This window comes from Engraulis encrasicolus, chromosome 16 (genome assembly GCF_034702125.1).
Source record: "Engraulis encrasicolus isolate BLACKSEA-1 chromosome 16, IST_EnEncr_1.0, whole genome shotgun sequence".
Taxonomy (NCBI): Eukaryota; Metazoa; Chordata; class Actinopteri; order Clupeiformes; family Engraulidae; genus Engraulis; species Engraulis encrasicolus.
The window spans coordinates 41946222-41969137 of NC_085872.1; the positions used below are offsets into that span (position 1 = coordinate 41946222).

Sequence of the window (22916 nt, forward strand, 5' to 3'; positions counted from 1 at the left end):
GACTAAAATATACAACTATAACACAAGATTTATTACATTGCCATTCATATAACCTTTTCTGATTATGTACAGTCTATGTTCTACCTCTTTCATACCCTTTTGAATATGTTGTAACCAGTGTTGTGGGTCAGCCATGAGGTATGACTGAGGTAGTGGTTTGTTTCAGCGGTAGCGACAGACTGTGCCAGGTCCGCTTACTGGTCACTTCTCATGCAGAACGCGTCGTCAAAGGAATACGACACGGCTGTGCTGCGTAGCCTATTTCACGTCACCAACTCCAGCAACCAAATATCTGGTAATGGTTTATTAGAAAGGATTGGGGATTTGGGTAATTTTTCGTGCCTTTGATACCGTCGGCTCCGATTCTGCTGGGGGATAGCACAGTGTTGTTCTCCTTCTAACGGGCAGAGGAGAAACAACGTGCTCTGAATGCAGAGTAGAGGGAAACTAACATTCTGACATCTGTTTGGCTGCAGAGGCAGGGACCTCTTCAAATACAGTCCCACTTCTCGTGGATGAAATACATCTAGCACAACGTGGAAAGTGCTTCCGTTAACTGCTTTGTTTCGTTTTCTTTCCTGCGTATTTTTCTCTTTGAACCCCCTTTGCTTTAGTTGGGGAAGACAATACCTACTTGGGCACTGCTGAGAAAGGAGAAAACACTCAGTCGGTGCCAAAGCTGAGCTCTCGGTCTTGAAATGCAGTAGTGCTCCGACCTGACTTACTATGGCTTCGCTCTATCAGAGATTTACGGGAAAGATCAACACTAACAAATCTTTTCCGCACCCACCTGAGGCCAGCCACCTTTTGGGCGGACAGGTCGTCGACGAGGAAAAAGCTGGGAAGAACCCTGAAACCACAGCAGACGGTCGTCTACGCGTCCAGTACAGAAAGAGAAATGTCTGCGAGGACGAGGACGTAAGAAGCTACTTATTTTTCCCTTTAACGATGTCAACTCTTTTAGCAGTTTCTTAAAAGTTAAATTCACGTCGATGTCATCGACTTGAAACGGTTGTCATTTGTGTTTTGGTTATGTGATTGAAACCACGGCAAAACTTTAGTGCTATTCTAAGCAGTCGTAGTCTATATCACACTAATCATATCCAGCACTGCACAGACAACTTCACAGACCACGTTTTGCATGAGCACAGTTCATCTGCTACACGTTCAGTCATTTAAGAGTTATTTGTCATTCTCAGTGTAGCATCTACATTAAAACAAAGTAGACCCAATCGCCGTGACTCGACATCACTGTCATTTGATGACCTTCCCAGTTTTATGCCACTCATTGCTCTTCATACGAGAAGAAGCCTGGTATTCTATCGCTGACATTCAAATGAAAGGCAGAACATGTCTTCTGCTTTCAACTTTGGTCATTTGGTGTTTGAGCTGTAGTAACATCCTGTATGTCCCCCGGTAAACCTTTAAGAAAAATATATAGACTATGCTGCTTGTGTGTCATGTGTTGGATGCTATAGGCTTGAACGAGGCTTGAATGACCCTGTTTCGCCCAGAATGACATGAAGCTGCGAGCGGCGCCAAACTGTGTGTGTGTGTGTGTGTGTGTGTGTGTGTGTGTGTGTGTGTGTGTGTGTGTGTGTGTGTGTGTGTGTGTGTGTGTGTGTGTGTGTGTGTGTGTCAAGTCATCATTAAGTCATGTATTAAGCCATGACCAAATCAGCATCATAGGCGAAAGAGGTGCGACAGTTCTTCAAGCGGGAACACCAACGCTGTCGCTGTCCGTGGTGCTGAATCCATTTGTGGTCGCACACGCAGCCTCTCTGGGGAGGACCAAACTGCTCTGCTCTAAACTGGCACTTTTACACGTACGGGTAATGCATCCAATGGGGACCAAAGGCAGTTTCCAATACTTTGAACAATAGGGAGTAGCAGCAGAGTGTGTTTTAATTAAGTCCGTGCTAGTTTTGTCAATTTTGTAAAGTGTGCTGGTTTTGGCGTCTTTGACTTTTGACTGACATCGCCTTCACAGATGCCCCAGTCTAACGCTGCCTCTGCCCCTTCCATCCAGGGGTAGTAGTCAGGACTTGGCAGCGGGAGTGTATTGCGCTGAATTATTGATGTACTTGGCGCTAACAATCATTTGGCGAAGGCAAAGGGGCGAGAGACTTGCTAGCGATATTGTTGGTACTGAAATTGGTCTTGCTTACACCCGCCTTTTAAACGCTTCCAAACCATCCGGAAAATACCTAGGTGTAGAAATTGACAATGCCATTCGACATATTTTGAAGTCTGTGCTTAAGTGCCACGTGAACATTGACTAGCCTACCAGTTTATGATTATAGCATGATGTTAATGAAAATAAAAAAATTGCCAAACACAAGAGCTTACTTGACAGTCTCCTCTTCAAGATTGTATGCAGGTTAAATCTCACAAGTTGACTCTAGAACCTGTGATGTTTTTTTGTAGCGATGGCATGTACTGGGTTTGCACAGAAAGAAAGACTTTCTCCTCTCCTTTTTAGTGTTATCAACACACACATCATAACAACTGATAAGCTGCTACACTAGGCTGACTCCATGTAAGCTCCATCTGCCTACTGCTCTGTCTCTTTCTCTCTCTCTCTCTCTCTCTTTCTCTCTCTCTCTCTCTCTCTCTCTCTCTCTCTCTCTCTCTCTCTCTCTTTCTCACACACACTCTGTCTCTCTCTCACTTTCTCTGTCCCAAACACACACACACACACACACACACACACACACACACACACACACACACACACACACACACACACACACACACATATATACACACACACACACAGTAAGTGAGTGAATGTGTGTACGTTTCAACAGGGGAAAGGCATCCCAAAAGCACATACAGGGAAAAATATTCAAACAGACGTTTACAGTCTACATAATTTCCACAAACAAAGAGCATATTGAGTAAACCTATCCTGCATATTGAGTAAACCCATCACTCGTTTGTGTAAAATATTCTATTTGAGATATGACGTCGTGAAACCAGCCATCTGCGCTACATCATTTGGTGTCTCGAGTGTTTAATCAGGAATATCCAACACTCATACGTGTGTTTATTCAAACGATAACCTACATGTCAGCAATGAGGAGTTTTGTGTTTGTGGACAGGATTTGGCATTGGCTGGTTTTTATAATTTGTGGATTATACTAACTGCACTGTACATGTGCAAATAAGGTGTGAGATGTTATTCCCTGCATATCAACGGCGTATGAGAATGCTGCTAAGGCCCACTCACTGTGCTCTTTTGCAGCACTCGAACGAGTCCGCTTTGAACCCTGATGCAGTGACCTTAATGAGGCAGCCAGAAATGGCTCTCCCACACAACAGGGTGACATTTGAGGAGGGATTAAGGTCTGTGTGTGTGGACATGAGTTGTCTTTTGTCAGGTAGCGACGTATTGACTTTTCCGCCATGTGTGTTCAGCTCATGCTGACAGAAAAGGGAAAGAAATTCAAACATGGCCCACATTGTTTGGCCACTTCTGTCAGCTGCTGCTGAACAAGGAGGAGTTGGCTATTGTTTAATTGCCCTTTGCATTTTGGTTGTGTCACATTATCCCAGGGCTGGACTGCGGAGAAATAGGGCCAGGGCACTTTTGGCTTAAAGGGCCCCTCATAATTAGCGGTGCAGAACTGGTGGGCCCTGCACCGTCGTGGGCCCCTATTTTCAGAAATGTAAAAAAAAAAATCTTTTTTTTTTATTTCTGAAAACTATAGGGCCCACAAGGGTGCGGGGCCCACTGGGAAATGCCCGCTCTGCCATACAGCCAGTCCAGCCCTGCCTTATCACCTGTGAAGGCCGGTGTTGACTTTGTTTTTGTGCCGAACAAAAACACTTCATCTTGTGTTACCCAGCTAGATGAAACAATAGCCCTCCTCTCGGCAGCAACATCACAGGCCTGACTGGCAGCCTGCCACAGATATGCAAAATAGGTAAACGTAGACGGCTGGAGTTTGGCCCACGCAAACGCCAAGATTGTTTTGTTACGTGCCAACAGGGCGCCCAGGTCCCGCCGTTTTTAATGCAAGAGCCATGCACTCTCACAGTGTGGTAGGCAATTGTGTGAGGCCTTTAATTACTACACGCTCATTCGTGGTGTGTGTGGGGATCATTGATCTCAGTCAAGGGACTGTGGCCAGCAGGTATTTTCCGGAGACCCCCAGAACTGAACAGAACCATGGATGCTGCGACTAACAAAGCATGGTGTTTTGGTTTTATTTGTTTGCTTGTTTTGCAGAGCAATCTTTGCGGAACAATCTGAAGTCTTTATGAGTCCCTTTTGACCCTAATGACAAAGGGTACTCGGTTATACGACTAGTAGCCTAGTTATTTCTGTTATTTTTCTCTGCATGTGTGTGTGTCTCTCAGAGCTTTGTCCTTTTGTTAGTATTGCTGGAGGGTGCGAATCTGAGAGGAGCAGCAGTTCTGCCGGATGTCCAAGCAATCATTGTCACAGCAGTTGTTCTGTGTGGTCAGCTAGAAAACAGAGAAAGATGCACAGCGGCTGTGAGGCATGTGGTTTATAACCCTTGTTTTACTTCCTGCCGGGTAGTGTGTGTGTGTGTGTGTGTGTGTGTGTGTGTGTGTGTGTGTGTGTGTGTGTGTGTGTGTGTGTGTGTGTGTGTGTGTGCATGCACATGCGTATGCAGGTGTCTCTGTGTCTCTGTGTGTTTGGGTATACTGTATGCATTTATGTTTTTTCCCGCTCTGAACACATGATTGATCACCTCATAGCAATGCCTGCATGGTGAGAGATTTGAGTCCTCATTATCTAATTAGTAAAATGCTCATGTCCAAAATGGACAGATCTAGAGGACACCAAATGATGCTAATACGTGATGTGGTTGGACTGGTCTGTGTCATTTCGGTCATATGTTTAAAATGAGATATGGATTTCACTTGCTTCTTTATTTGTTTTTCTGAATTGTCATGGCAGGCGGGGAATAATGAGTATGAAATATATCATTTAGGCAAATGGCATGGGGCTGATACTAGCCTGCTCTGACACTATGTAAGCCCCATCTGCCAGGCTGTTGTCCCAGGCGTATTTCTCTATCTGTTGAATCTCTCTCTCTCTCTCTCTCTCTCTCTCTCTCTCTCTGTGTGCGTGCGTGCGTGCACGTTTGTGTGTTTGTGAAACTAGTGCTAGCATCAAGGCAACAACGTTTCCCTGTCTGTCTGGGATAAGTTTTTAAGAATTTAATCCAGCCTCATTTTATCTCTGTAATCACTAAGAAGGGTCACACCAGAACAAATCACATGTCTAAGGACATCACAACACAGTATCCAGATGTTAGGATTTAGGGAAAGGCTAGCCTGATTATCATTGACTTTCAAATCTCGTACCGAGACTCTGGACTGTCCAAGAAGATAACGAATAACGTTTCCAAACGGCCTGATTAACCCACCTCCCTCGGTTTGCTACTGTCCGAGGCCAGTAAAGGCAGCGCCGAAGTTTAAACCGAACATTTTCTTAGTCCCAATAGGATGTCTCCGCTTAAACCACGTCACTGCCTTGAACATGCCTCTACCAAGGGCCTATTGAGCACCTCAACGTTGATTGCTTCCCGACAAAGTGGGTGGAGTTCCCGATTTCTCCGGAGCTCAGAAAGATATTGCATTGCTCTTGACCTGACTAGTAGCAGAAAAGCCGAAGGTGTTACGTCACAAGGAGGGCGTAGCCTGGCTAGGAAACACAGCCCCCTCTAGTGCTTACAGTGCTAACACAATCTCAATGCAGTGCTGTCTGTGGCTCATCCCTTATATTACCTCTCCTTTGAAACGATCAAAGCAGCCACAAGCTCAGCTAAGCCATCCACAGACACAGAGTTTCACTATACACACCCTCATCACAGTCTCCTTGTGTAGTGGTGGCGGCCATTTTCACCCCCTCCTGTCTTCTCTCTCCAAAGCAAGCAGAGCACCGTGAGCACTGCTGTCAGCAGGGTGGATAATTGCGGTCAGACAGACAGACAGGCGACGAGAGGAGAGACAGGAACGGGGTCTGATCCTCTCTTTCTCTCTCGCACTCTCTCTCTCTCTACCCTCTCTCCCTTTCTCCTTCTCTTTTTCTCCCTCCCTACTTTCACACCCTCCGTTAAGCTCCAAGACCAACCATCTCTCTCTGGCCTGGTTTTCAGTGTACTCGCATTAACCCACAGGCAATGTGGGAGAAAGCAACACCAGCAGCAGCTGATCAAAGGTGTTTTGGACATGTGTGCTGAGAGGCCCCACAGCACACCTCTCTGAACAGAAACACAGTGGTGCAAGGATGGTGCTTTGGTCCTGGACAGAGGCGGGGATATGAAACAAACAACACCCAACACTGTTGTGGTGTTCTCACAAGTTCTAACAGGGCGATGGTGGTTACCCAAGATTTTGAGATAGCTTTACAAGATGGCTTGTTCGAACACCATGTAGCAAATACCAACGTGCGCAGTGTACTGTGGACAGAATAAATCTGTTTGTTTTTGAGGAGAAACAGCACACACACACACACACACACACACACACACACACACACACACACACACACACACACACACACACACACACACACACACACACACACACACACACACACACACACACACACACACTGTTGCACCTATGAAAGACATGGAACCACACTGTCAAAGGGGTGTGTGTGTGTGTGCATGTGTAGATGTGTGCGTGAGGTGATGAAGTACAGTAGCACCACCTGAAATACAGATTTCCATTGGGTAATGGTGATCACATGGCCTTTCTCTCTCTCACCACCAAGTCACTGCTGTGACTATTAATCAAACCTGCATTATAGCTGTGTGCACACAGAGGGCCATTATGAACGCTGTTTGTTTCATAGCCTTGTCATACCATGTTACGTGGAGGCCCATAACTGTAGTCTGTGCCATACATTCTGGTAAATAATTTAGGAATCATGTATGTATTCATGTTATTCATGTTCATACTGCTCTATGTTTTGTTTTGAAATCATAACAGCATGTTTTATTACGCTTGTACAATAAAACAAATGTGCTTTCAGATTTGCTTGCTGTTGTTTCTTTCATTTTTTTTCTTTCATAAAATAGTCCATATACAGTATACACACATAGCATTTCATTTCATTTCATTTAGTTAGTAAGAATTCGTTGCAGCGCACGATGTCAAAAAGCTGTGTTATGGTGTTGTGCTGTATCTCTCCACAACATGTAAGACATTGTAACACATATGTCTCCATATCTCTTACTATTTTTCTTGAGTGTCACGCGTGACGGGGCACTGTGAAAGGTGTGTCTACGCTGAGCAAGGAGCCTAAACGGCGAGGTGATGCAGCAGCAGCTGCCACCATCTTGGCAGGGTCTCTCTCTCTCGGTTGCCATGGTTTCAAAGGTTGAAGGGGTGAGGCAGGGCCCTACTGCGCACTGTTGATTTGTCTCCTGCAAGCGCAGATTGCTGCCTGTGGATGACACAGAGCAGGCATGATCTCTCTCCTGAGCACTGCCAAGCCCTGCCTATGACTACATACATCACACTGTCCAGATAATTTCTATATTTGTGCAACAGACACACTGAATCTTCAGCAGCGCCTCATTTTTCATTTTTTTTGTCAACTAGAATTCCATTATGGCAGGTTTCGTTTCAGGATCATGTTTTTTTTGGCGTATGATCTAAATTGAGAAGACGTGATTCAGAAGAGTGAAGAGTGAAGTGTGTAGTGTCTGTTGGTGTGTTTGTGTTTGTGTATGAATGTGTGAGCGTGTGAACACACATGTGCCTGTGTGTTGTTATGTGTCTGTTAGTCCGCGTTCGCTCACCCACATGAATTCCCACCTCACGCTACCCCACCCCACAGCATCGATTCGCTTTCTCAGCCCCGCCTCCACGTTGCTCTCAACAACCTATCAATCACCTGGGCTGTGACGTCCCGCCCTCGGCCCTGTCAACAGGCCATCCGTCTCCCTCCGTCCTACCACGCCCACGGGAACCTGTTGACAGCCCGTCGATAAGGCTCCAGTCACAGCAGCAGCAGCAGCAGCAGCAGCAGCAGCCCCACTGCATCCCCTCCTCCTCACCCACCACCCTCCACTCAAGCCCCCCCAGGCTAATCTCATCTGGGTTACCTTCCCTTCCACCACCGCCGGTGCCGCTGCGGTGGGTGCAGCCGTGGCTGGCTGGATGGCCACATTGTGCCCAGTAAAGTGTGACTGAGTCACCAGGGCCCCATGTTTATAGGGGGGCCCACACACAGTCTGATTTATGTAGATATATGGCTGTGGGGGTCTATTGGAGCTGATTGTACATAGGGCCCACAATTTGCTGTTACGCCCCTGATTATGCCCCATCTCCTCTCCTGTGTGTCTGCAAGAGGCTGTGCAGTGTGATATTGCCCCCCCCCGCTGCTGCCGCCACCACAGCCGCCCCGTCCATCTGAAAATAGAGCAAGCCAGGCATGAGATAATGAGCACTAGGAGTGTGGTCTCTGCTGCTGAGGATACGTAGCCGGTGTGTATGTTTATATCCCATTGTACAGTGCACTCAGTACGTCTGCATTTGTGCTGATGGCATCGCTTTAACAACCACAGCAGCAGCGAATCGAGAGGGGAAAAAATCTTGCCCAAAAATTGCTTGGATGTTTGGATTGTAAAGAGAGTTAAGATTGGTGTGTGTGCCTGAGATTGTTTTATTTGATTGTTTTTGTGCTTTTTGCTGCACCAGTCTGTCTAGGCCAGTTTTGTTTATAACGCATCAAAATGAGTTTGCAGCGCAGACCATTTGGTCATTGCAATATTTTATCGGAGCCTCTTTTAACATATCACCAGGGGTCAATTGGGGGAAAGAAAAGCTCTCAAATCCAATAAGCCTCTTCCTCCAAAATCAGTAAAACAAGGCAGGCAGATTTTCGAGGGGATCCAGATGGAATCCTCGCACTGCAATCAGCTATGAATAGCTCTGTTTATTTACATCCCTCCGTTTCTCTCTCTCTTCATTTCTCTCCCTCTCTCTCTCTATTTCTCTCTCTCCCTCCATATCTCCCTCCATATATATCTCTCTCCCTCCATCTCTCTCTCTCTCTCTCTTTCTCTCTCTCTCTCTCTCTATTTCTCTCTCTCCCTCCATCTCTCTCTCTCTCTTTCTCTCTCTCTCTCTCTCTCTTCTTTCCTCTCCCCACTGAAGTGAATTAAGGGCCATTTGTAGGCCACCACAGTTGAGGCGTGCCGCACCATATATACCGACATCTCCTGATTGCAGGGCATAATATAAATAATTAAGGAATCATTCCCACTTTCTATGCACTCCACTTTCAGCACTTAAGTAAAAAAATATCCAGGACATGGTTGTTAGTTATGTTGTTTTTTTTTCCTTCTATGTTTCCCTCATATATGCTATTAGGAGCTATGTGTGTTACGGGGACTGGCATTTCATGTGGAATGAGTAATGTGTTCGCAACACATGGGAAATCTGTGTTAGCTTAGAGTTGGTGGTTGAGACAGCTCTGGCTCGGTTATAATCCCAGATGGTCAATAAGCAGCCAGAATAGGGGAAAATCTGGGACTGCGTTACACTCAGCCAACCACAAGGGGCACTCTTACCCCAGATAACGGCACTACTAGCACAGCGGCTCTTCTTATGACACACTGCAGAGAGGTAGAGGGCAGTCATCGTCCACTCATTTCTCAGCAGAGAGCACAAGACCAGAACAGCAACGGAACATTCCAATTTTCATGACGCTGTCACACTCTAAAAGGCAAGGATATACATGATATGCATTATTTTATTTAAGAATCATTGCAGTACAACACCATTTCACCTGATATTTTAGGACATAGACACAGGTCTGTGGCAGAGGTTCACTCATGTGTGTCATGGGCATGTTTAAGTGGCTTATGCCGACAGGACAGACATGCAGGCAGGGTGGCAGGCAGACAGACAGGACAGACATACAGACAGGCAGGACAGACATGCAGGCAGGGTGGCAGGCAGACGGTAGACAGGACAGACATGCAGGCAGCGTGACAGGCAGACATGACAGACATGCAGGCAGACATGCAGGCAGACAGGGTGGCAGGCAGACAGGACAGACATGCAGGCAGACAGGACAGACATGCAGACAGGGTGGCAGGCAGACAGGACAGACATGCAGGCAGACAGGACAGACATGCAGACAGGGTGGCAGGCAGACAGGACAGACATGCAGGCAGACAGGACAGACATGCAGGCAGGCAGGACAGACAGGCTGGCAGGCAGACAGGACAGACATGCAGACAGACAGGACAGACATGCAGACAGACAGGACAGACATGCAGGCAGGCAGGACAGACATGCAGACAGGGTGGCAGGCAGACGGTAGACAGGACAGACATGCAGGCAGCGTGACAGGCAGACAGGACAGACATGCAGGCAGGGTGGCAGGCAGACAGGACAGACATGCAGGCAGACATGACAGACATGCAGGCAGACAGGACAGACATGCAGGCAGACAGGGTGGCAGGCAGACAGGACAGACATGCAGGCAGGCAGGACAGACAGGCTGGCAGGCAGGGTGGCAGGCAGACGGTAGACAGGACAGACATGCAGGCAGCGTGACAGGCAGACAGGACAGACATGCAGGCAGGGTGGCAGGCAGACAGGACAGACATGCAGGCAGGGTGGCAGGCAGACAGGACAGACATGCAGGCAGGCAGGACAGACATGCAGACAGGGTGGCAGGCAGACAGGACAGACATGCAGGCAGACAGGACAGACATGCAGACAGGGTGGCAGGCAGACACGACAGACATGCAGGCAGAATGGCAGGCAGGCAGGACAGACATGCAGACAGGGTGGCAGGCAGACAGACAGGACAGACATGCAGGCAGGCAGACAGGACAGACATGCAGGCAGGGTGGCAGGCAGGCAGGGTGGCAGTTTGGGTGGACGGGTCTGCAGGGTGGGTGGCTTGGCATTGCCAGTGGGCTGTGTGAGTGGGCAGCGCACCACAGGCCCAGACGGTGATGGACAGGAAGGGGCAGGGGCCACCCAAGGCTGCTAATCTCTCCTGGCAAAGTGAGTCATCGCTCACTCCCATCAGCGTTTGCCTAGGGCCTTCCCTGTTCCGGCCGTCTACCCGACCCGTCTGTCTGCCTGTCCCTCCATCCGTCTGTCCCTCTATCTCTCTTTCACTCTTTCACTCTAAGACACACACAGCCACACATTCACACAGAAGCACACAGATTATCTGTCTTTCTGTTTCTGTTTCTGTTTCTGTCTCTCTCTCTCTCTCTCTCTCTCTCTCTCTTTCTCTCTCTCTCTCTCTCTCTCTCTCTCTCTCTCTCTCTCTCTCTCTCTCTCTCTCTCTCTCTCTCTCTCTCTCTCTCTCTCTCTCTCTCTCTCTCTCTGTAGCACTTTTGTGCTCTGTCAAGTCTTTTTCTGTCTTTGTCCTCTCTCCTAATTCTTTCCATTATGGACATTCTAGAACAGCAACATTTCCTACAGCAGTCATATTCCATCTAGCTAATTCAATTTCCCTAACATTGTTTTTGCTTTACCCCCACCCCCTGCTCCCCCACTAACATTGTTTTATTCCAATCCCCAGCACTATCACAACAGACCGTAAACAAAAGCACTGATGTTTTGAGAGAGCGTGTGGTGAGATGAAGGACCCCCCTAAACAAGGCCCGCCTCTCAGCCTCCCTCCCATGGCACACTATTAAATCTGCAGAGACAGCCGCAAGGCCGTCCCGATCCAGTGCAGGTCACAGAACAGGGGATTCATTAAAAAACAAAAAAGAGGAGCATGGAAGTTCTGTATCTCATGGTAACGCTTTATTTAAAGATGAGCCGTGTGCAGCTCCTGGTGGTAAGACTGATGACGCCCTGACAGCTCCCCATCCGTCAACGTCTAGATGGCCTGCGCTATACAGCACCTGACAGTGGGATACAGAGTTTCTCTGCGGAGACTTTTTTTTAACCCTCTGAGGTCCGAGTGCCCTTCAGAGGGCAATGTGTCTCCAACAACAAATCTGTAACCCTGTGAGTTTTTGTCATTGAAACATATAAGTCACACCATTGGAAAGCTCAGACCTTCCAGGTCCCAAATGTATATATATGAAATGAAAATACTTGAAAATGTTAGGGTGGTGCAAGCAGCCTAAAAGCCTCTGAAAAGCCTTAGACCTCAGAGGGTTAAACTGTAAATGAAATTTTCGAAGGTGGTGAGAAAGCGTGACCTTGTATGTTGGAGGACAACAGTGCTGTATGCTTGTTACAGTACTGTGTGTGCACTGTTTAATGAGCCGTGATTGAGGATTGGAGTTCTGAAATGGCGTCTGTAATTTTCTCTGTCTGAGCCAGAGGATTGAGAGGCAGTCATTCAGCAGCCCAGTCACCATGTCATATGGCTGGCTATATATCAGGTATCATCCGACCCAACTGTCCCTGGTGTTTTATTTCCCTGGTATTAATCCACCTGGCCGAACACAGCTGAAAGGGCTTGTCAGTGTGAATATTTCCCTTATCTCTTAATTGGCCATGTTCCGTTAAGTCTTAATGGGGTGTGGTGTTACTGGGGGAACAGAATGTGAAGGATGCAGGCCGAAATCCCTCAAGATATAAACACAACTGGTTGACGCGTCACAGAAATATATCCATGGTAATCGCTCATGTAAAACATTGTGAAAGTGATACCACATGGCATGTGTTGATGGCCAATATTTTATTTTTTTGGACTACGGTAGTTATGGCCCTACCGTGGCGCAAATGGTAGGGCACTCGTATGCTATGTGGCCAACCTGGGTTTGTTTCCCGACCCGGGTCGTTTGCCGTCCCTTCCCCATCTCTCTCTCCCCACTCACTTCCTGTCATAACTTTCACTATCCTATCAAATAAAGGCAAAAAAGCCCAAAAAATATTTTAGTTATATTTTACTTTGTGATACTATTCTGCAGTTGGTAAATGTCTTTTTGAGTATTATAGGTCTGTCTATCTGTATTGTGGCTACATGAGAGCTTCAGCCTGTCAACCTGTCAGTAGAGGGCAGAAATAATCCATTCTTAGGTGAGCATGGCTCCATTGTGTTGCCCATCATTTTCCCCAAACTAGAAAGAATACTCATCTCTCCTCTGAAGATGACATTTTTTTTCTTGTTTCTTTTTCCCCCTCCACTGCAGAAGTGGAGAGGTTAAGCCGTTTAAGCAGAGTGTAAATGGCCGTGGGTCTCTGTGGTTGTCAGGGGCGTCTGAGGCATGCTTGTGGTGTTTGGGCTCTCTGCCTTTTTTATATGGCGGGAATCCATGTAGCACTAATGTGGTGTGCCACAGAGGTGCTCCTTCTATCGACCATGAGATGATAGCGCCGCACCAGGGGTTTGAGCTGCCCTGGAGTTTTTTGCAGGTTATTTTCGTGTTGGTCACCCACACTAAGGCCTGGGTTGGGAAGGTTGTTCCAGTGATATTTTTCTCTATGTTGCATTCGTGTTTTATGATATGATTCACTAGTATTCTTTGGGTTCTTTATGCAAATTAGAATGTGGATGTATGGGTTTTCTCAGTATGTTTTATACTACAGTATCTGGCTGAGAATTCCAGTGAATTTCTCATCCACGTGTTTTGGTTGTTGTTTGGGTGTCCAGCCATTTCAGATGTGTTGGTGATTTTTTACAAGATAGTGTTCTTTTGTTCGCAAGTAATGTTAATATTGATGTGGACTCTGCCAGTGGAGTGGGATTGTGTTGTGTTGTGGGCCTAGGAGCATGTGTTGTAAGAGTGAGCTGTCCTGGTTTGTTTCTGTTGATCCGTGTTATTTTGTAGTGTGTCCTGAATACAGAAAAATAACTCTTGTAGCTACATCTACATCTCCTACATGGCTGGACTAAAAAGTAGGCGCTTTGATGTAGACCTAATTCTGTGTGTATTTGGGTGAATTTTTGTCTCTTATCCATCCTTCATTTTTGCCTGTGTGCATGTCTGTATGTGTGCATGTCTGTAACGATACACTCAACTCACAGTTCGGTTCATATCACGATTTTTGACCTACTGTTCAATGCATCCCATGATTTCTGAAATGTATCTCATTTGAAGCTTGGAAGCACCATCACATTGTATCATATGGTTGTTTTCTGGACTGAAGCATAACAAACATTTACTCCCTCCTTAGCCAGGCTGTGCCCTTCTAGTGACGCAACACTTTCAGCGTTGCAACTAGTCATGTACTTTCTGAGTTCCCGGAAATACGGGAACGCCTCCCACTTTGTCGGTAAGCAGACAACCATAAGCAAACCAAGAGAGGTGGGTCAACCATGCCGTTTGGGAAATGTTAATTGGTCAGACCAAGTCTCGAAGAGATTTGAACGTTGATGATAATCAGGCTACTCCTTCCTAACATCAAGGTACAGTATTGTGACTCTGTGTATCACGGTTTCTCGGTTCGATCCAATATCTTTACAGCCCTAGTACACACACGTGTTTGTCAGCTTCGTGCAAATCCCTGTAGTCGATACACATAAGATATGTATGTGAGGTAGATTGTCAGACAGACACAGCAGTTGTATGTGGTTGTATGTGTGTGTCAAGATAGAGACGTTTGGAAGACATAGTCAGGTGTGGTAACAGCTGCTTCCTCATGGGCCTTCTCTTAAAATGTGTTGCAGCCATGAGTCTCTCTCTCTCTCTCTCTCTCTCTCTCTCTCTCTCTCTCTCTCTCTCTCATGGGACTGTATGTGACTGTAGCCCTTGCTGCTGTTCAAATGAAATGCTGCTGGAATAAAAAGCGGGTCCTTGTGACAACACAGAAGATTGCTTTTCATGGTGCTGAGTGCTGCCCTGGTCCGGGTGGTGTCGTTCGCACCGGCGTGCCGTCTGCATATAAGCACGGAGACCCCTGTGATTACAGAGACTCTGAGGCGGGCAGGGCAGGAAATAGGGCTGTGGTTCCATTTCGGCCCAGTCCGGTGCTCATGGTGGGGAATGGGCCCAGAGATGACCCGCTGAATTAGAGCCTGCCTACTCCACAATGATTGGATCAGACGTCCTGGGACCACCTCCTCCTACCTTGCACCATGTTTCACTGTCTATGCATTAAACTCAATAACACAAAAGGACAGACAGCACACAATGAAAGGGAAAGAAGGCGGGGTAGGAAGCAGGAGAGAAGAGAACCACAGAGAGAGAGAAACCCAGAATGTAGGTTTTCAGGTTTTTATCCCACCTACTTTCAGGGCTTTGTTCCAATTCTGTATCCTCAGTCATTCAATTGTTCAATAACCCAATTTAGAAACCATTAATAGCTGCCTATTTCCCACAGTGTGCTTTGCGGTACATCTCTATGTAGGATCAAGAGCAAGCCTTTCACTCCTATTCCCTCTGCTTAGAAATTCTCTCTTTTTTTTGGGTGCTGTGGTCATTCTAGTCAGTGAAAACCAGGAAGGGAACCTCATCTTCTCTTTCACAGCTCTGCTCTCTTTTCTTATTGTGTTCTCGGGGTCTTTTTAAGGTGGTGTGTCTTCTTTTTAAGTCATTAATGCTATTTTTTTACCACTTCTAGAAACATTCCAGCCATATCATTATCATGAGTTTGAGCTGCATCAGCAAAAGTCAGAACACCACGCTCACCAATGTGACCTAGGGAAATATTTTAGTACACAGTGAAATAATCAACACTTAGAGAGTACTGTGGGACCAAATACACTCCAGAATGTGTTAAATTGACTCTCTAAGTGTTGAATTAACACCGCATAATTTACTGTGTACATCTGAGTGCAACCGAATATGATCCAGAGGACGTATCACTCCTCTCCTACTCAGTATTCCCCACGTAGCATCTCTGTGACTACAGCTTGTGTGACATTCACACTTTTCTCCGAGTGACACATTTTTGCCTCGTGTGGCTGTAAACCTCTGACATGCGGATGCTGTTGAGAAATTCAGAACGGGCTTAATGGTCCCATAAGTAACTGGAAGGGTTGTAATTAACTCGGGCCGTGGCTCATATAGATGGCTACAGTAAATTATTTCCCTCTCTGCAAATTGCTTTTGTAGGGCCATTACTCCGCTGTACATAAACCGCATCGCCTGGACGTACAGTTACCAAGCTTAGAAGGCTAAAACAACAATCTAGAGTGCCAGTGGCTTTATGTCAGACATGCACCCACTCTCTCTCTCTCTCTCTCTCTCTCTCTCTCTCTCTCTCTCTCTCTCTCTCTCTTAGTTTTTCTCCTACACTCAGGAGATCTCTCTCAAAAAAGACACAAACTCTCTCTGACACCCACCTTTCCAGCCTGTCAAGCTACAGTACCCCCTCCACACGCTCTCTCTTTCTCTTCCTCTCTCTCTGTCTCTCTTTGGCTTCCTCTCTCTCTGTCTCTCTCTTCCTCACACATCTGCCCACACAGTACACATACTCTTCATGCTCACCTTGCACGTAGGTGTGCACATGGACACATGCACGCACCCACTCACACACGCACGCACGCATGCACACACATACACACGCACGCACATACGCACCCATGCATGCACACACATACGCACGCATGCACGCATGCACACACACACACACACACTACACACACTAACACACAAAACAGCAGCCATGCCAACAGGCCCATTGTAGTGTAGTGCACTGTAGTGGCCCTCAGTATACTCTGCATGTGGATGCGTTCTGCTGGTAATGCTGATCTAGTGTAGTGGAGTGCACACACACACACACACACACACACACACACACACACACACACACACACACACACACACACACACACACACACACACACACACACACACACACACACACACACACGGCTGGTAATGCTGATCTAGTGTGGTAGAGTGGGGCAACAGGAGCTAATGGGGGGGGTAAGTGGCTGGTTGCTGACAGGGGACGTTAGGGAAGTTGGCCGCCCGCTGCATTGGCCTTGCACCCCACTGGGCAGGATTGGATCGGATCCGCTTGCAGACGGTGATCAGTGCGCGGTGAGCTGTGGCTGTGCTTTGGCTACCCCAGTGCCCATTACCAGGTATCAAGTTATTGAGTTTCAGTTGGGGGGGTGGAGGTGGGGGATGGAGGTGGGGGGTTCGATTTAGACATGAAGTGGGTATGCTAAAGGGCAAGTGGGCTTGTCGATATTCAGTGTTACCTGTTCATTTGTGTGCCATGGACATCATAAGTTCAGACACTGATGTGTGCATGTGTGCATACACGCACACACGCGCACAATACGTTTCAACAATGAAGGATATTTATATGCAAAACAAAAAAGGCTTTGTGGTGACGAGTTTAAGTATTTGCCTGATTTTTCTATTTCTTTCAAGTAAAACTCTAATCGCTTCAGTGCAGAAAATTATCCCCCCACTTTCTCTCTCCCTCTTTCAATCACACACACACACACAAAGACACACACACAGACAAAGATGCACGCACACACACACACACACACACACACACACACACACACACACACACACACACACACACACACACACACACACACACACACACACACACACACACACACAAACACACACACACACAAAAGACACAGCCTCTCTGCAGGGGAGTGTGTGTGAGAGGTAAGCATTGGCTACCATAGCACAGTGCTTGCTTCAGCCTCAGCCCAGCCTATACTTTAGATGCACTTTAGATGCACTTCCTCTGAGCAGGGCTGGGCCTCATTGTCCATTAGGAGCTCTAGTCTCCAGCTTAGCTTCTGGCCCGCTCCAGGGCTCAGCACTCCGTATCTCTTGCCGCCGACACCGCCTCTCCTAGAGAGGCAACTCTCAACAACGCAGGGATGAAAACTCGAAAACTGTCAAGGGTGGAAAGACTCTGGAAGGTGAGTCAAGTCAACAACAAGCTTGTGTTTGTCGATGGGGATCATCTGACGCAAACCTCTGCTCTCAAACCTTTGGCTCAGGCCAGTTTTGGGCTTGTAGTTTCGGGGAATTGCATACAATTTCTAGGTGTTTGATGGCATTTCATTGAATGAAAGGGAAACTCCTGTTTTCAACATATTTGGCTGTCGCATTACTCTGTGTTTTGAGCCGGTGAATGATTGATCCTAACTATTAGAGAAAGACATGGTTCAGTGTATGGCATGTAAAGTTTGGGGGATCTTAGAAACATGAGAACAGGTTGGAGTGATATTTTTCATATGGATGATTTGAAGTCTGGGATCGGCATGGGAGTTTGGCTGGAAAGCAAGCCTTAGCCAGGTTGGCTCACAAGCAGGCCAGGTTTCTTGGCTCAGGAAATAATCTATTTGGCAAAGATCTGTGAAGGTTTAACATAGACGGAAGAAAAATATCAAAGATTAGCTCAATACAGGACTCATTTTGTTTCTATCCTGTGTCAATCCTACGCCAATCCTACTGCTCTTGTGATATGTTCATGTAAGTAAGACCTTTGAACCAGTTGAATCTGAAATGTCTGTATTTGTCTGCTCTTTATGCATCAACACAGAATCATGTTTAATGTTGAGATCATACAACAACCAGTTGTATTGCTAAAAGTAGTGGTGATGAGCAGTTGGCATTGGTAGCTGGTAAAGTATGTGTAGGCTAAATGAGGATAGTTTATGAAAACAAAAAAAAGTTTCAGTAACACTTTATTTTAAAGTTCACATGTTAGCTAATACATGTACATGCCTGTTTGTAAGTTACACAAACTGTGTTAAGCAAAGTCAATCATTTGTTAGGTGTATTCACAAAGGTTGTTCACAGCCAATCAGGCATTCATTCGTGATATAATAGTAATAAGTACCTAGTAGGCCCTTCACACATATCTTATAAGTCACTTACTGTATACAGGCAGTCATTAGTGGCAACCATGTGAACCATATTCTAGAGTGTTGGCATAGTTTCTTAATTCGTCTCATTCTACAGTTTACATATACTGTAGTTCAAACAATCAGTAATCCCTCACTTCCCCTCTTTCCTCGCAATACAATAATACTCGTCAGTCATGGGGGTGTTTTATTGCCCCGTTCAGGTAGTCTCTTCAATACCAGGAGGCATCCGCCCTCCTTAAAAGCCTGTGCGCTCTCTTAATGTATTCTGAGGATTACTTAATAGATTGTAAAGCTTGCATAGCCAGCAGTTCCCAACTTCCAATTATGGCTGAAATCTAAGTATCCAAACTGCTGAACAAAACACTTAAGTAACATGCCCTGTCAGCAATTGGTTTTCAGTTTATGTACATGCTAGTAAGTAAAGTATTAATGGCTCGACTCAGATGTGTTATTCAGTGCATTCAGTTTTAATAATGTTTTGCTGCCATTAGGCTCTCAGTTATTCTAAATGTTTTGTTCTTTTTTCATTTTGTCGGTGACCCCCACAAGCTTTGAATTTACTGCATGTTAGCATAAAACACCCTTTCTATAGCTGTCAATACAGAGCCATGAAGGAGCCAGTCTTTCTTTGAAACACCACCGTAAGCAAAAACTGATGAAGCACTTACTGATAGCCTGTATTTTCAGCAACATTTTTATTATAATTTCAATACTGTAAATCTAAGAGTGTCAGCCAAACAATGTATCAGTGATATTTTATATGGTGCTACTATGGTGGTAAGAGTTTATATCATAAAAATGCTTTGTGGATAACCCGAGGCAAACATTTCTGAATATAAACTCATGTGAGACCTGTAAACAACTCTTGCAGTTGGAAGCAAGTATTTATTTTGCATTCCTCTGAACGGATTTACTTTGATGGATTTGTGCAAGTTGTCACGTTTGTTTGGGGTCTTAAGGGAGCACTGCTGTTCCGATGTCTGACTCTGTTGATGGAACTCAGAAGCGTCTCGCCAGTTCTCCTCTGCGGGCATGGCACCATCTTCCCTTTCTCAGCACCCAGAGGAAGGATTTCTGGAGCAAAAGTAATTTATTAAAACGCAACCATGACACCCCTGTAGGACTCTTAAGAGCATGTTTTCCCCTAATTGTCTGAGAGTCAACTCAGGTCATAGACTTCACCTCAGCAACTCCTTCCACTTTGCATTTTGTCCATGTTCATAATCGCAACTCCCATTGTCACTAATTTCCCGTTTAAATTTAACTACACTTCAGTCAGGAAGGAGGGCTCTGAGGTGCATGATGGGTGGGTGTGAAATAAATATGTGTGTTGCTGTTAATGGGACAATAATGAGGAGGTAATGTGACCGTAACGAGCGTTGTAGGGGTGGGCGGTTCTGAAACACTGCTTCTCTCCATTGCCTTCATTATTTTCACAGAAACCCATCATAGTTTTAAATCATTAAATGTAGTTTTTATTTCTTTTATACCAGCAGGAGTCTTGCCTGATTTCAGCTTTTGATCTTTTCATCGCTTTATTAGCTTATGTTTTTGCATGACATTAAGAGTAAGCCATGGTTACAGAAATTTGCAAGCGTCATTACAAGAAATATTGATTGATATTGGTTGAGACTGGTTGAATCTCTAGTGACATGTCATTAAAGCTGTTATGACCAAATGAATATAATGCAGTATTCATTGTGTTTATGCAGAATTAATAATGAATAACTCTGAGTTGTAGACCAAAGGTTAAATTAAACGTTTAATCTTATTTAATATCCTGATCTGCATAAACAACTGAAATGTTTGAAGTAAGGTGAATATGCAAATTAGGTAGCCTGAAATCCATACCCCTTTGTCCAATGAGGCCCAGAAATTCAGAACATGTCACCATACTTTCGACCAATCACATTAGGCTCTAACAGGCGTAAGGTGCAAGGACATGGCATTTTTTGCTTGGTAAGCTCATGCTGTTGCTATGTACTCTACAGTAGCAAGTTTTTCCACCAGTAAAGCTGGATTGATTGATTTGATAGGTTGTGTGTGTGAATGGAAGCTGACAGCTTCCAAGATCCATTGACACACTGTATACAGTTTGACACATGAGGGTCAGTGCAATATAGGCCTATGCAAAGCAATCATAATGGAGCCCAATGGGGAATTTATGTTGTATAAAAACTAATTAATTTGATATTGACATCAAAGTCATCACTAAGAGATTTCTTCTTTACTAAACTTTGTTGCTTAACATTTCATTCACCATAGGCAAGTAATAGAATTTCATAAAACCTCCTTTCATGTAGTACATCATAAATAATACAAACATATTTTGCATTACTACATTTCAGTGTATATGTGTATCTACAGTGTATATGGGTGTACAGTCCTTTTCAGAATTGCCCAAGCCTGATGTTGTTCAATTCAGTTTATTCAGACTATTCAGAGCTGTGACTGAGGTCAGTCTAGATGCAGTGTAGATCCACCTTTTGATGTCAAGAATTTTGTGTGCATGTAGGTATGAATGCATGTGTACATGTGTACCTGTGTGTACATGACACGTATGTAAATGCCAACATGCATGCCTGTGCATGTCTGCCATGGTGTTTGTGTGCAAAAGGGGTCCACATTACAAGGTGATGCAAAGATAGCACACACAGTGGCAAAAGATTATGTGTTTATGCAGTTATGTCATGCATTGCTCTGGATATACGAACATTGCAATGGTAGGGAAGTCAGCTGTTGTTAGCAGAGATTTAGGAACTGTCTTGTCATGTTAACCAAATAAGGGATATAAGAGGATCAGGTGGGGTGAGTTGTTCATTTTCAAGTTCCCTTTACTTTCCATCTTAGGTCTGACTAACTGACCTTAAATGATTTCAACCTTAACAAAATGGAACAGACTGCACTTATCCTCATAACTACCGCTGTCTACCTTGTAGAGTGCTAGTGTTACACCAGTGTTTTGCCTAGTATGCTAGATTGGTGTAAACTGATGTAAGTAATTTGTTGACTGTAACAAGACGGACAACAAATGGCGCTGTACTCCCAGCCAGGCATCAGGACACACAACATCTTGGCTACCTGCGGGGCTGGTGAAGGCAGCGCTAATGCAGCCAGAGGGGCCGGCATCCTCCCCCAGGTGCCTCTAAGAGCTTCTGTTGACAGTTTTGACAAACAGATCCAGTGCCTATGACCAGGGCCGCTGACAGCTTTGGCTAGGCCCGGGACAAAAAACATCTGAAAGGGCCCCAAACCCAATCAATACAATGTAATGAGGATCCAATTTTGGGCCCCCTCTCTCTCCCTGGGCCCGGAGAGAGAGGGGGCCCAGAAAAGCTGAACGTGGCTGCAGCCGAAATGCACAGCACACTGAGAGCAGCTCTGTTGAATCTGATATACACAGTAAATACTCTGCCTTTGGCAGCACATATACAATTGATGAGTGTTTGTAAACAGATATTGTGTTTACAATATGCGTGGGGGGGTATTGGCGAGGTGGGTCCGGGTGCTATTCCAGATGACTGACAGTTGACGTGAATTATGTAGTATGTAAGGCTGGACCCAGCAGCAGCAGTAGTGGAGTTGTGGCCAGTAGTAGTAGTAGTAGTGGAGTAGTGGAGTTGGGGGCAGTAGTAGTAGTAGTAGTGGAGTTGTGGCCAGTAGTAGTAGTAGTAGTGGAGTTGGGGGCAGTAGTAGTAGTAGTAGTAGTAGTGGAGTTGTGGCCAGTAGTAGTAGTGGAGTTGTGGCCAGTAGTAGTAGTAGTAGTAGTGGAGTTGGGGGCAGTAGTAGTAGTGGAGTTGTGGCCAGTAGTAGTAGTAGTAGTAGTGGAGTTGGGGGCAGTAGTAGTAGTAGGACAGTAGTAGTAGTAGTAGTACAGTAGTACAGTAGTAGTGAAGTTGTGGTCAGTAGTAGTGGAGTTGTGGTCAGTAGTAGTGGAGTTGTGGTCAGTAGTAGTAGTAGTACAGTAGTAGTGGAGTTGTGGCCAGTAGTAGTAGTAGTACAGCAGCAGTGCAGTAGTCTGTGTGGCTTTCTTGAACAGTTTTGGTATTGTTACGTCCATCCTGCTAACAGACACACGGACAGTCACTTGCAGAGTGTGTGCAGTCAGTGGCTAATAGATATAACCTTCAGTAAGCTAAGCACAGTGGCTTTTCCTGAGGCAGAGAGGGAGGATTTGGAT

The 22916-nt window shown here is 45.7% G+C and overlaps 1 protein-coding gene across 1 annotated transcript in view; it reads left to right on the forward strand.

Annotated features, from left to right (window-relative positions):
* Positions 1-726: 726 nt before the first annotated feature.
* The window catches only part of LOC134465790 (dipeptidyl aminopeptidase-like protein 6), a 98400-nt gene continuing 76210 nt past the window's right edge, over positions 727-22916 (forward strand). Inside the window, exon 1 of the mRNA XM_063219662.1 lies at positions 727-918. Coding sequence (XP_063075732.1) covers positions 727-918 — 192 coding nt within the window. The remainder of the gene's footprint in view (positions 919-22916) is intronic.